This window comes from Sander lucioperca, chromosome 20, assembly GCF_008315115.2.
Source record: "Sander lucioperca isolate FBNREF2018 chromosome 20, SLUC_FBN_1.2, whole genome shotgun sequence".
NCBI classification, from domain to species: Eukaryota; Metazoa; Chordata; class Actinopteri; order Perciformes; family Percidae; genus Sander; species Sander lucioperca.
This window is the reverse complement of record NC_050192.1, coordinates 27,135,140-27,149,184: the sequence shown is the minus strand read 5'-3', so window position 1 is coordinate 27,149,184 and position 14,045 is coordinate 27,135,140. Positions and strand designations below refer to the sequence as shown.

At 42.0% G+C, this 14,045-nt stretch overlaps 1 protein-coding gene across 12 annotated transcripts in view; it reads right to left on the bottom strand.

Annotated features, from left to right (window-relative positions):
• The window catches only part of osbpl8 (oxysterol binding protein-like 8), a 94,657-nt gene that overhangs the window by 61,724 nt on the left and 18,888 nt on the right, over nucleotides 1–14,045 (bottom strand). For 8 of the 12 annotated variants that reach the window (XM_035996068.1, XM_035996067.1, XM_035996071.1 and 5 more), the window contains one exon: nucleotides 9,998–10,095. In XM_035996068.1, coding sequence (XP_035851961.1) covers nucleotides 9,998–10,042 — 45 coding nt within the window. In that variant the 5' untranslated portion in view covers nucleotides 10,043–10,095. Of the gene's footprint in view, nucleotides 1–1,627; nucleotides 1,786–9,997; nucleotides 10,096–14,045 lie in introns of those variants that run through there. The other 4 variants (XM_035996074.1, XM_035996079.1, XM_035996078.1 and 1 more) reach the window with 4 other exon arrangements.

Here is a 14,045-nt window from a genome sequence, read left to right as displayed (position 1 = left end):
AATAAGTATTTTACTTCTGCTGCTTCGGCACAGAAAAGGCACAGACAGAAAAGGAAATCTGTCCATGTTTTATCTTTCATGAAGAAGGAGCGTGGGGGTGGGGAGGAGGATTCTGGCTCGACATTCGACCTCAAACAGGCTGCAGACAGCATTTCATTAGACTGAAGCATTTCAGCACGTCAGCCTTCAAAACTGGTGAAGTGGGGGGTAGCTAGGTAGGTCCACGGGCCTCACATAGAGTGGAGTCTCGGTTTCATCACTGCAGGGGGGGTTTGGGGCTCAGGGTCAGGGTCAGCATGGAGGTGACAGGGTAAATGTCCTTAAGAGGAAGCAGCATGGTGGCAATATTAAAGATCTACAATGGTTGTGATGGAGGTATCAGGTTGGGCACAACAACTTAACTAATAACTTAGTAATATTTTGAATTCAGGACATTTACATTTAATGTGTTTTGACATTACTGTTTTGCTACTTTTGAATAGGCTACTTGTTCCACCATTGAAAAACAGCCAACCTGAATACAATCAGTCTGAATAATGAAATAAAAACTAAATGGCAATCTGTTTACCAGGCTATAATTTCTTTTTTATTACACATACATGTTTTGGTGGTCACTAAAGATCACTGTAATATCATTGGGTTTCTTGTTCAAAAAATGATTTCCTGTCCTGTTGTAGGAAGCAGCATCAAGCCTAATCTCCAGACACCAGCAGCTGCTCAGAATGAATGAACACAGGTTTATCAATCTGATTACACTCACTCCGGACCAGCTGCCTGCACCCGTGTGCTGCAGCCAACATTCCTGCAGAGTCTCTTTATGGGCAAAAAAATAAAAACAACAACAACACAATGATTCCTGGTAAATCCCAGCAATAGATTATTGGGTAATTTGCCTTTATTCCAATGAGCTACACACATGGTCAGACGTTTAGGTAGCAATTAGGAATCTTGTTTAGCATTTTTGCTGTTAATGTATATGATAAAAAAAAGAAGTGTTGTACTTAAAAGCTTCACTGGGTTTTAAACTGGACTTGAGAGCGCTGCATTAAGCAGCTATCGTGTTTCTATAATGTACTTGATTTTGCTCCTTCCTCGGTTGCAAGCAACCAGAGACGGACCTCCCCTCTCTGCCATTAGCCTTGATTAGAGCCATGGTTTGGCTATCAGCCTGCAGCAGTCCAACCCGTTCAGACACATTCAAGGATCTCTCTGAAAAAGGACTCTTAAGCAAGAGTTTGCCAAGCTACTATCTCCACCATGCTAATAGAAGCAGTGTGCTCTCCATTAGGTATACTGTACATGAAGCTCTTGAGCAAAAGTGTGGCAGTGAGTGTTGGCCTTCATTCAGTGACAACATACTGAGCAAACAACAAGCTGGAGTGGAAACAACACAGTAGCCTCTGTGTACAAGTGTGAAACCTTATCCCAAAGACAAGCCTGAAGCTTTAAAAGCTCCCTTTTATGGCAACACCACATGCCAAATTATTTTCTAAGGCTGATTGTCAGTTTTTTGAACATGTTTACATCCTATTGCAGAACAAAATTCTTCAAATTCACACTCGGTCTGAAATGCACTCTAATCCGCCCACTCCTGTTTCCCGTTTTGACAGTGTTAAGGTTCACTTACAGAAAGAGAGGAAATGCGTACCGTATGTCAGTCAGCCGAGGGAGGAGAGCTTGCCGCTGCTACAGCTTCTTGGTCAGACTAAACCTGGTACGACAAGCCACTGAGCTCAGCCCTGTCTCTCCCACACACACACACACACACACTAAAGGGAGGAGACAAGGCAGAGAGAACGAGCATGTGAGAGAATACAAGAGTCTCTCTCTCTCTCTCTCTCTCTCTCTGATTAGTACTTTCCTCTTCTTCCTCTTCTACTAGTAACTGTTCTAATCTGTAAATTTGTTACATCACTATCATTTGTTCATTCTTCCTCAGCTTTTCCATCCTTCATTTTCCTTCATCTACTTCTTTCTCTATATATATTGCTTCCATCATGCATTTTGACTACAATGCAACTCTTAAACATGTTTTTTTCTGACAAACATTATCTGACACACAAACCAGCAAAACACCACACAACCACAAACAAGGAAGTGGGCTGTCGCTGTTTATAAAGGGCTGAACTAAAAGCCACAATCACAATCTGGTGTACTGAAGCCGTTATTAGTGCAAGTCAGAGCTCTGGGTACACCCTCGAGCAGAGCTACTGTAACCACCCGGCTCCTCCTCGTGCTCTTGTTGGCCGAGGCCCTTCTGCACCAATAAACCAAAGCGGCCGACCCAATCTCCCAGACCATCATGGAAAATCACCCCGGAGGACGACGCAGACACCCTGTGACCTTGTTATGGGCCCAATATTGCAAGCTTTAATGCACTCTCCTGTGCTGCTGTTTCTATTAACCGACTTAACTGTTTGCCACACACTACAGAGCGGGGGGGGCGTTTAAAGATACAATGCCATATGTAATGCACATATGTTGAAGAGTTTCTTACAGATGCATTAACCAAAGGTCGTTTCTAGCTACTAGACACTGGATTCCATTTGATTTTAGTTTTTTCTTCTATTAGAGTAAATTATCTGCAAAACCAGATTCAGCCAAATGGTTGGTCATCAACAAACACATGTGGTCTCCTCAGGCAAGGTGAAACTGAGCTCTGCTTTGTTTACTTTCACAACAGAACATTTTTGTCTGCAATTAGGATGAAAAGGGTGGGTGATGGTAAAGCAGTACAAGCTTTACAAGAAGTTAAACATTGCTGCTCTCAGAAATGACATGACAGCAGCCTGCTGCGGTTCTCACCGAATTTGTAACCCGATTGCTTGAAATTCAATTCAATTTTATTTTATTTATAGTATCAATCAAGACCACACTATAATTTATAAAGACCCAACAATTCGGGTAATTCCCGTAATTCCCCCAAGAGCAAGCATTTAGTGCAGTGGCGAGGAAAAACTCCCTTTTACGCAGAAACCTCGAGTGGTGAAAAAAAACTTCCTTTTAGGGAGAAACCTCGGACAGACCCAGGCTCTTGAAAAATATGATTAGAACTCGATAACTCGCAGTGTGACTGTAAATGTTCTGTGAAAAAAACTTAAGATAGCGTGAAAACTCAACCTGTCACCGGTGTTGTTCCCTAATGTCCCTGGCCAAGTCACTTCAAAGCCACCGTCTACTTTGGCATATTTTTTGTTTTCTAGTCGATATGTGAATGTGTCTGTTCTGTTGCCAGGTAAATTCTTTTAAGGATGTGCTGAGCTATTTCTTGGCGACCAGACTACACTCCAGGAAGTGACTAGGCCTGGCCAAGAAATAGGCACACAACCCCCCATGAAACCCCAATGTGTTGTTTTTATACTTTTTTGTATGGATTAAACAAAAAAGATATAGGGCCCTATTTTAACGATCTAAGCGCACGGCGTGAAGCGCCTGGCGCAGGTGCGTTTAGGGCGTGTACAAATCCACTTTTTCTAGTTTAACGGTGGAAAAAGGGTCCGTACGCTAGGTGCATGGTTCAAAAGGGTTGTACTTAGTGTCTTCAATAATTCATAGGTGTGTTGTGGGCTTAACATGCAATAAACCAACCAGAGTGTCATCTCCCTTTCCCTTTAAAAGCCAGGTGCGTTTGGACCTTGGCGTATTGCTATTATGATGGCGGATTTGCTGAGCAGGAAGGAGAGATTTTTTTCTGCTCGTGCGTGAAGCGTCAATGGCGCGATAACTTTCCACTGCCTCAAGATAGCAATATGTCAAGAATGCACCTGAACACACCTCCCTGTAAGACCAGCACGCCCATGGGCGCAAAGATGGGCGCAGGTGCATTTGCTATTTAAACGACGTGGGCACTGGACGGGAAATTGACAACTGCGTCGGTCTTAAACTAGCAAAGACACTTGCGTCGAGCTTTGCGCTGCCAGCACCGGGTGCAAGATAGGGCCCATAGTGTGTTAATGAAAGGTGCTAGTGAGTGGATTTACCTCCAACATTTCAGAGCCAGGCTAGCAGTTTACCCCTGCTTTCAGTCTTTATGCTAAGCTAAGCTGAACGGCTGCTGGCTGTAGCTTTGCATGGACAGATATGAGAGTGGTACAAGTACCAGCCGGACCTGCTCATCAAAATGTTAAAATGCCATCAATAACTACAACATTTTCAGGTTACAGTCAAGGATTGGTTGAATTAGGCCGCTTATGTAGTTACTAGATGTGAATTAATCAAGTTTTATGACCTAAAGGAGCGTGGAGCTAAAAAAAGAGCGTGAACAAGAGTGTGAAGTATTTTGAAGATGCAGTAGCTACTCTTTCAAGTTTCAAGTTTTTTTTCTTAACAGGCCCACAAAGGAACAGTTGCAATCTATGTGTACTGAGATAGATGACAATGATTTACATGATGAAGTTTAATCTGAGAAACTATTACATCTTGACAAAAAAAAAGGCCTGTTCCTTGAACTGTACTGCGGTGGCAAAGGAAGTAACCAAAACTTCCCTTCAAGGACACTTAAGTTAAACAAACAAACTGCATCCATCACATTCAGAAATGTAAACCTCATTTGCAATGGAACACTGGCCATTTTAATTAGACTAAAGAGCTCAGCTGCTGGCAGGAAACTCCTGCTGAGTGTGATTCAGTCTGTGACTTTGACAATGTCTTCTCAAATAAGAAGTTATAACAAAGCACTAATTTATGGAAGTGGCTGTGGCAGCAGCACAAAAAACCCTAACAGTAACTTGCTTTTACATCATCTTTTTAAAAGGGCGATTTTTTTTTTAATAAACCGATTTAGTGGCTCAAAACTTCCCCTACTTTAGAACGCCTATACAAAACTGGAGAGTCACATACCCACATTAGGTATATGGAGAATGATGTTGAAACAAGATGTCACAATGGGTTGGCATTTCTGGGTCCACCATCGATTGGTTCAAATCATACATTTCAAACAGACAGTTCACTGTTTCCCCTGGCAGCTCATTCTCCTCACCCGCAAATATTGTATATGGGGTTCCACAAGGCTCAGTTTTAGGTCCACTTCTCTTCTGTCTTTACATGCTCCCATTGGGAAGAATCATCCAAACCCATAACATCTCTTTTCATTGCTACGCAGACGATACACTCTACAATCTACCTACCTCTCAATTCCCATAATCAAGTCATCAACATAACCTGACTTCCGCACCATACCAGGGCCATAGGGCCTTTTCTGTGGTGGCTCCTCGGCTCTTGAATAGCCTGCCAGGAGCCATTAGACAGGCTGAGTCTGTTGATGTTTTTAGGACGCACCTTAAGACGCACTTTTATTCTCTGGCTTTTAATTTTAACTGTGATTAATCGGTTTTCTATATCTATGTGTGTGTTTTATGCTTGTATACATATGTTTTCATCTTTGTGAAGCACTTTGGTGCAAACTTGTTTGCTTTTAAAGTGCTATATAAATGAAATAAACTTAAACTTAAACATACTGTTAACAAGCCAAAAAAACATGTGCCAGCAAAGATGGGAAACACCACAAACAAAACAACATCACCATCCAATAAAGCATGCAGACTGCTAGTACTAACACACTCCCCAGCAATTAGACACACCCCGTAAACTAATGTGCTTATGCGCATTAGTAACGTTAATATTTGATTAAACGCCAGTGGGGACTGTGATCTAAGAGGCATTGCTTTTACCATTAGTAACCTAGTGTGCAAGTTTGATTCACTGAGCTAGATGGAGTCATCTTCTATGCAGATTGATAGCACCTTAGGTCGCTAGTTTTAGACTGTAGCATACTTGCTGCACTTTTCTTCCATCCCTAGGAAGAAAAACATCACAAAAAGTACATTATTCTACAGCTCCTATAGTATATATGATTCGGTATACTTTGTACTAAACAGAGGATATATTTAAGAATGTTTGAATGACCTCAACAATGGGCACTACTCTATAGGATTGTTTACAGGGTCCGTGCATATCAGCTACGGGATACATTTGTAAAAGAGGACACGTACTGTAAACATGAAGCCACACATGATTGCGAGCGTGGTTGCCACTCCTCCCTCTTCTCAGTATTGAAGCCAGCAGAAGACATACTTCATCATAATTGCTGCCAGTGATGTGACACACAATATATTACCCTCCTCAAGCCAAAGAAACTGGATACTCCAAGAGGCATGTGTGTGTGACAGTTCATGTGTGCAGTTATCAATTCACACCAGCAAAAAACAGAGAGCTAAATGTGTTCCTACAGGGCCCTACAGTACAATACTTTAATGGATATAATAATTATCCAATCTAGGTGATGCTGCATGCCCCAGCCTTTTACATTCTCAGTGTTAATAAATCCATACTGTCTTGATAACTGCCCTCAAATCAATAGCCCACCCACCACCTCGACTAAGACAGATTTTTCTGTCACTGAACAAATCTTGGCAGAAGACGCCCTCAAGACACACTCAAGTTTCTCCATCACACTTGGTTAAATCCTAAATATCTGCAACTCCCCCCACATCATCTGAAGTTCACTTTGTCAAGTCTTTTGAAAGTTACTGTATATTATCAAACTTGCAGTTTTTCAGCATCTGAGGCCAAGCTAAAGCCATGGAGAATAAGCTTGCTTTTCCTTACTTTAACACATTTACTTAAGCGGTGAGAATTTGTCTCATCAGCCCAGGCTGTCAGCTTGGTTCTGTCAACAGCACCCTGAGTCCGACCACTGATGCGCAGAAGCAGCCTGAAGCCAATCTTCACCTCTGGCTTCCCGCAGCCTCCTGTAGCTTATTCCTGTCACATTATGTGGTACTGCATGTTGAAGAACAAAGACCCTGTCTCTGTCAGTTAGACATTTTTTTGTAACAGCAGAATCAAAATGAATCAATACAGTGATATTAAAACTTGCATGTGGATAGCTATTGGCATTGCATCTTGCATTTGTGGGGCACTGTTTTTTAATTTTGTTGATACCCGGGGAAAACCAGACATAGCTTTCCTGCATTGCTTTCATTATGTCTGATACCATTAGTCTTTGTATCTATGACATGGTAAATATCAAGTTTTCTATCAAAAGCATAATGCTTTGTCATAGTCAATAGGATTCATCGTCTGGGCACCATGAATGTGTGCAACAAATTTCATCCAATCCAATCTATCCAATAGGCTAGCTGTTGAGATATTTTAGTCTGGACTGAAGTGGTGGACCAACAGACCGTCAATGCCATCCCTAGAACCACAACGCTATTGTGTGGCTAAAAGTGCTCTTTGAATACACTTGACTCCTATGAATCTAGTCAAACCTTAGACCCATTAATCCTTCATATCGGTTAAGATTTTCATCTTGATAATTTATTGAGCAGGGCAGGGCTTCCTGGCCCGCATTAAAGAGTCCATTACACCATTTGTCGATTTTTATTATGAAAGTAATCTTGGCCTCCAGACTGTCAATATAGGTCTTTATGTGCAGTAAAACAAGAAAAGATGCACACTTGCAATTCTCTACTTTTTCTCTAATTCATAAAGGGCTCAAATTCAACTTCTGTACTATCTTGTAGTGAGAATGTAAGAACACTATAGATGTATTGTACTGTACTATTATAGAGAACTGATCAGTGTTGAAAGAAGAGTTCTTGACTCAATCATGAGCCTTCTGGACGTATTATGGGCCTAATTATGTTTGATGCAAACTGGTTGATGGCACGTGTTGTACAGTAGTTGCATCAGATGGGAATGGTAGGTATGTTGCTCCTGCAAGACTGCAATGACTACATTTCTAAAAACCCATTTTTGACTAAAAATTACGCATATCTCTTTTCCCAACAATGCATTTACACCTGGGAGCTTCTCAGCACAACTAGTCTTGTACTGTTGAAACCTGTAAAGCACCTCTGGAACAAATGTGGAGGCCAAAGGGCAATTCAACACCCACCGACGATAAAAAGTTTTTTCTCATTCATTTCATCTGCTCAAATCCTTTTAGTCAGTGTCACAGATCCTGTTCTCTTACATCTAAGCTACTTCAAATCCATTGTTCAAGTGCATAATGGCGGTCTGTGTGCCTTTTCACTTCTGTCTATTCTGAACAGCAGGCCACCAGCTCTTTCATTACAGTATGTACAATGCAAATGACAACAGACTGAATGGTGGATGGAGTGGGTGTTTCACACAGGAGGGAGGGCTGGCAGCCTTAAACCTTCCTGAAGCGTCCCCTGACTGTGAGGATATCAGAGCGTGTTGGGAGCCATCCTCTCTACCAACAGGTCCTTTTAGCAAATAGCAGGATATGCCAGCTACACAATACGTCCCATAGCCGAAGTCTCACACCATCCTGGCACTGCAGTCCCCTTACAATGTGTGATCAAGTGATTACACAATGCCCCCGAGCCCCCACAAAGAAGGTTTACTGCTAAATCGTAGAGAGGTATCCATTCATCAAATTCAATCCAATCAAAAAGAAAGCATTGAAAAGAAACAGTAAATACAACGACATGGCTTTCAAACCAATTTATGCATTGGCAGTTTAATTTTGCAGACACTAAAATAGGCTCCGGAGAAGGTGGGGTGAGAAATTAGCTTGCACTACTAACAGATATTGAGTGTTATTAAAATTCACTCCCACTCTAACCAAGACTTAAAGAAGTAGAAAGGGGCTTTTAGCTCTGCTCCCATACAATCCCATTGTGTGTCATCGTCTGTGGAGGCCCGTGGGAGAGATGGCCAGCACTGTTATCTCCCCAGTTATCTGCAATTATAATTGGCCTCCTGCTCACTGCAAAAATGGCTATGGAGGATTATGATTAAGGTGAACTGAAAGGGCAGAATCACAATCCTGAGAGCTGAGAGGAGGGAAGTGGTATTTTATGTGTGGGTGTTTGAATGTGTACGTGCTGACTGAAGGTGCCACTCGTTCCCATCCCTGCTCGGTCACATTACAATATGCAAACCTTCATGTATAAGACAATAATTGAGGATAGTAGGCTACGGCGGTATCTATTTATTCATACCTTCCTGACCTTCCTATCACGGCACGATCATGACCCACGATCTTATCACGATTCTTTTTCATGTTAGTTTTTAAGACTATTCAGCAAGTAGGGCTGTCCTTGATTAAAGAAATTCTTGACTTGACTAACACTGATACTATTTTTTCGACTAATCAATTAGTTGATTTAATCAACAGATCTGTAAAAGGTTTCTCCACAAAGAATCAAGCAAAAGCAGCACCTTGAATCCTATTAGCAAGTTACAGAACTTATTATCATTGTGCTTTGCCCTTAGCATGTTTCATAATAAATGCCTTCTACTCAGTATATCACATCTCTTCTTAAATCTAGAACAGTGGGTCATCAGAGCAGCACTGTCATCCTGCAACACCAAACAGGAAGTTGCGATAACTGTACATTGTAGTGCAGAACAAAGAACAAGAACTGTGGATGAATATGTCCTTATCATTTTCAGTTTCATGACCATTGCTGTTGCTATGAAAGAGGGCGTCGAAAAAAACATGACCTTAATCATCTGCAGCCAAAGTGGCTGTAGCTGTCTTGTCTATCTATTGGCGCACACGCACGCACGCACACGCAAATGTCCCATCGCTGATGCTGGCAGGAAACAAGAACCCTCTCCTACTTAAGACTATATTAGGAGGTTGAGTGAAGACCACCAATTATCAGGAACAATTATCAGCGACTAAGGAGAGGCAATGAGGCAGGGTGGGTGGATTTAAGATTACTTTCTTGAAGACTACAGAATAAAGTGTTTGCTTTGAGTGGTATGAGGTCTGAGTAGTAGAGTTTCATTCCAAAATGTTCAATACATATTTTCTACCCTGAGTTCATCAGTCAGAACCTTGAAAAAAGATAGCAGTTACAAGCACATAAGTAACCTATAATCCTTTAAAAGCACCATCACATTTTTATTTATTTATCGCTAATTCTTTCCCAATTCCCATTTTGGAATAGCAGGTTGTTGAATATCTTCTGCATGTGGGACTACGTAGATATGCAAGTACGGTACGTTGACTCACCAAAGTTTTCTCAGGCTCCTGCTGGGACTCCGAGGAGGACTCCATGGTTGTGTTAAACCAGAGTCTGGCCTGTCAGCGCTGCTCTGACGACTGCATATCTGTTCAGAGGGGGGAGCAATGTGTTACCAAAACAGGACAACATTGCAACGTAGGTGTAATTTCTTTCACTTTGTATGTGTAGGTTCTAAGTACAATATGTTCAAAATGCAGTCCCCTCAGTTGTTTTGAAAGCAGTTCTGGCTTGGAAAAGCACAGATTTTTTAAAGTGCACTTTAACCTCATGTGGGATGGCTAGTTTGCAAGATTGGACTTATTTGCAACATCACGCATACTTATCTTTCACATTACAGAACAAACAGGCTGGACTAGTGGTTTTCCAATACAGAAGCACCCTCATTTCTGTCATCGCTCCACTGACCCGCTGGGGAGTTACCCAAGGCTACATTAGTGAGGGTACCTGCTGTAGGTTATTTAATAAATCTATAGTAATTTGACCCTACTACTCCTTGTATATGATGGGTATGATGCTACATGAAAAGTTCAGAGCAGGTATGTCTTTGACTCAGCTGTTCATATCCTCTAACTCAGATGTAATCCCTACCTGCTCATTTGCTGTTAGCACACTCAGATGTGAAAACACTAGACTCTGCAGATCAAAAGAAAAGCCACTTATCTAATAAAACACGATGACAAATCAAAGCAGCGGTGGGACACAAGAAAAAGACACAAGCCTTTGCGCACACACAGAAAGACATTTATATTATCATGCTCTTAAATACCATGGATTCAATCCATTCCATATGCAATAACCACTCCACTACACTCCAAACAAGTAATCAAAAGACAAAAATATTGAGTAGTGCGAGCATAACCCAGACCTGGTCCAAGTTCTAAAACAAAGTTCTGACTGGATTAGCTTTTCAAGTAATAACGAGTAGCAAAACCATTAACCAAGAGGGGATAACAAAGGGATATCGAGAACATATAACACACACAATCTCTAACGCACAGAGAAACAACAAACACACACAAACAACTGCTTAAAAGCATTTTCTGTGATCCGTGGCCTAACCCCACTGTCCACAACTGTAACGCCACTAAAACTAACACTACACTAAACCCTCAACATGAGTTCATGAACAAGTGGGACCATCTGTTAATTACACTCTATGCTTTCGGGGAGATTATTTTGTGAGGAGCAGCTGCCTGCCAACACGTGGTTGTCCTAAAAATGCTTTTAAGATTATAGGAGGCAGCCACTAATGCTGATTGCTGTGTTTTGTGTGGATATTTGAAAGGTATGAACCCTGTGGTCCCAACTGAGATTACACCTTATCAGGGCCTATGTATCCACAGGAGGCCACTGGAGAAAATACTATGACTTAAGGGTTGACACTGCAGATACAAGGATTGTAGGAAGAAACAAAACTCTGTCCTCTCCTTGTCATATGTTGTAAACGGGAGCAAAATGTGTTAAGTTGGCTCAATTAGTAATTGAGCTGTAGAAACTTAAACACTGTGACTCATGCATTAATAAAGAAGCTACTTGGAAGGTGACTTAGCACAGGGTGAGAGTTGGTATAGCTTTTACCATTGGAACATGGCGGTAAAATGCTTCAGGTGCACTCAGTGGCCTTGAGTAGATGACTTTGGATTTAGTGGGAAATTGTGAACAAAGCAGTGATGAAAAAAAGCTTTCCTAAATAAATAAAAGTTAAAAGGTGCTGTAGGTAGGATTGTGAAGATCCAGGACTTAGCCAAAATGTGACCATCAACAACTTCTCAGCCCCTCCCCCCTTTCCGCTAAAGCCCAAAACGGTCTCCTAAGCCCCTCCCCCCACAATGGAGAATTAATGTGTGTGCATGAGCAATGACTGACATGCAGTTAGACACCCCCCTGGCCCTGATTGGTGCATCTGAACAGGGAGCGGTGGATTTTTGCAAATCGCACTACAGGCTGTAGGTAGTGCCAGAGGAGCTGGATTTTTATTAAATGATCTGCTTCATGTAGTTCTACTGGAACATAGGGTCAGTTTCAGCAAATATGACAGAAAGTTAGTTTTATAAGTCTTACCTACTGCACCTTTAAAAATATATAATTTGGTTTGCCCCAGCTTGTCTTTATCCACTGCACTGAGGCCAGCAATTTGATCACGAGAATCTCACGCCATAAATGCCTTATGGGCACATGGAAAATGTTCTTTCAAGTTCGAATCATCATGAAAGCCACAGACAAGTGATAAAAGAAAGTGGGGTGTAGGGATTCAGATGATTCTAGAGAATAAGAGCACACTGCGGTGGTATTGTACTGAGAACCAGCACTGTGAAAGCAGGATTCTACGACAGTCAAGAAAATTCTGTTGAGGTTCAAATCATTACAGTGTTTCTATGAAATTCTATTCTACACATCATGTTTATGTGGTATATTTGCTTCTGTCTGTGATGTTTTGTTTATAGTAGCATTTAGGAAACAGGTAGGCAGCTTTTCCCAGTATAAGTATCACAAGTTCTCTTAGAGAGGTGCCAAGAAGGTAGGAGAAGGAAGGTACCAGGAAGGAAGCCGCTTTAGGAGACTCTTGAGAGACAAAAGCTGTGTTCGAAACCGTCCCTCATTCATTAACTCACTATTCCCTATATAGTGTTTATTAAATAGTGAACTATATAGGGAACGACCAAACGAGATTTCGGACACTCACTGAAACCACATCGTTGTGTGACGTGCGTCTGGAGATGCGCCCGTTGCTCGTGTGACGGAGGCGGGCGCATCCAGCATCATTTGACAAACCGAAACAAAAATACTTCTAATACGTCCCTGAAACAAACCGAGCACCCAGGAAGAAAGTAAAAGGTTGTATAAATGTTATATGTTACATTTCAACTGGTTAGAGACGAAAGTCAGCTCCATTTTTCCTTTTCAGTTTTCGCGGTGACTTCTGCTTCTTCTTCTCCTCCGGGAAAACACGGACACGTTGCATTGTGGTATACAGGAGTAAAATGTAGGGTACACCGTATGTACACTCAAATTAGCTGTGCATTGGGGGTATTTTATAGTGGACTATATAGTGAATGAAATTAACAGCGGAGAATTCGAACGACACTACAAAATGGCGAACGCAATATATAGGCCTAGTGCACTATTTCCGTGATAGGGAATGGTTTCGAACACAGCTAAATAGTGCCTAATAGGCCCTTTTTAAAGCAGCCATTTTCACATGTTATTGCAGGGCAAATACAGGTGTAATCAATAACACTAATTCGGGCCATGTTCCATTTAGGTGGGCCAGGGCCCTGGTATGAGCTAGCATGCAGGCCCTGCTCACTGGACTGGGACCATAATTAACCTGTCTAAATCCCCTGTGTTTGCCCTGCGATGACAACATGTCAAAATGGCTGCTGTGAAAGGGCCCATATCAGACAGAGGACAGAAGGACATCCTGACAAAGAGAAGGTCACCAAATCCCCCCCCCCCCCCCCTCCCCCCTCCACCACCAGTCATTCTACTAATGTAACGCTCCAGCGCTCCAACAGCCTCTTGGTTCCAGCCAGCACACACACTTCATCTGGCCCCGACTCTCAAGGACCCGTCACGCTGAGACAGATGCTTTCCACTCTTTCTCAAAACTGGCTTCAGCAATCAGTCCGTGACGCAGCCTGGAGCAGCAGCCACACAGCTGAGGTGTGAAAACAACACAAAAATGAATACATGGAATGTTTTGTAGCAGTGTAAAGGGAGGTAGAACATGTTCCGTTTCATTCTTTGTCAACTTTTACTGATATTATACGGTCTCTGAAGTTGTAGCAATAACAACTGAGTGTCCCTCTGGGGCAGCTACATATCTTATCTCTGGGTCTAGAGATGGTTCATTTTTTTGTAGTTAGTTGACAGTCTTATCCAGAGAGACTCTCTCAGTGCAACATATGCTTCAGCCTTTGCTGCAGTCTATTTTTTTGGATGACTAAATACACATTAGCTCTGAAGTTGCCCTTTATTTGCAGCTGCCCTTATGGGTACATGACCTGACATTTTTGTTTTTGAGTGACTCAAGAT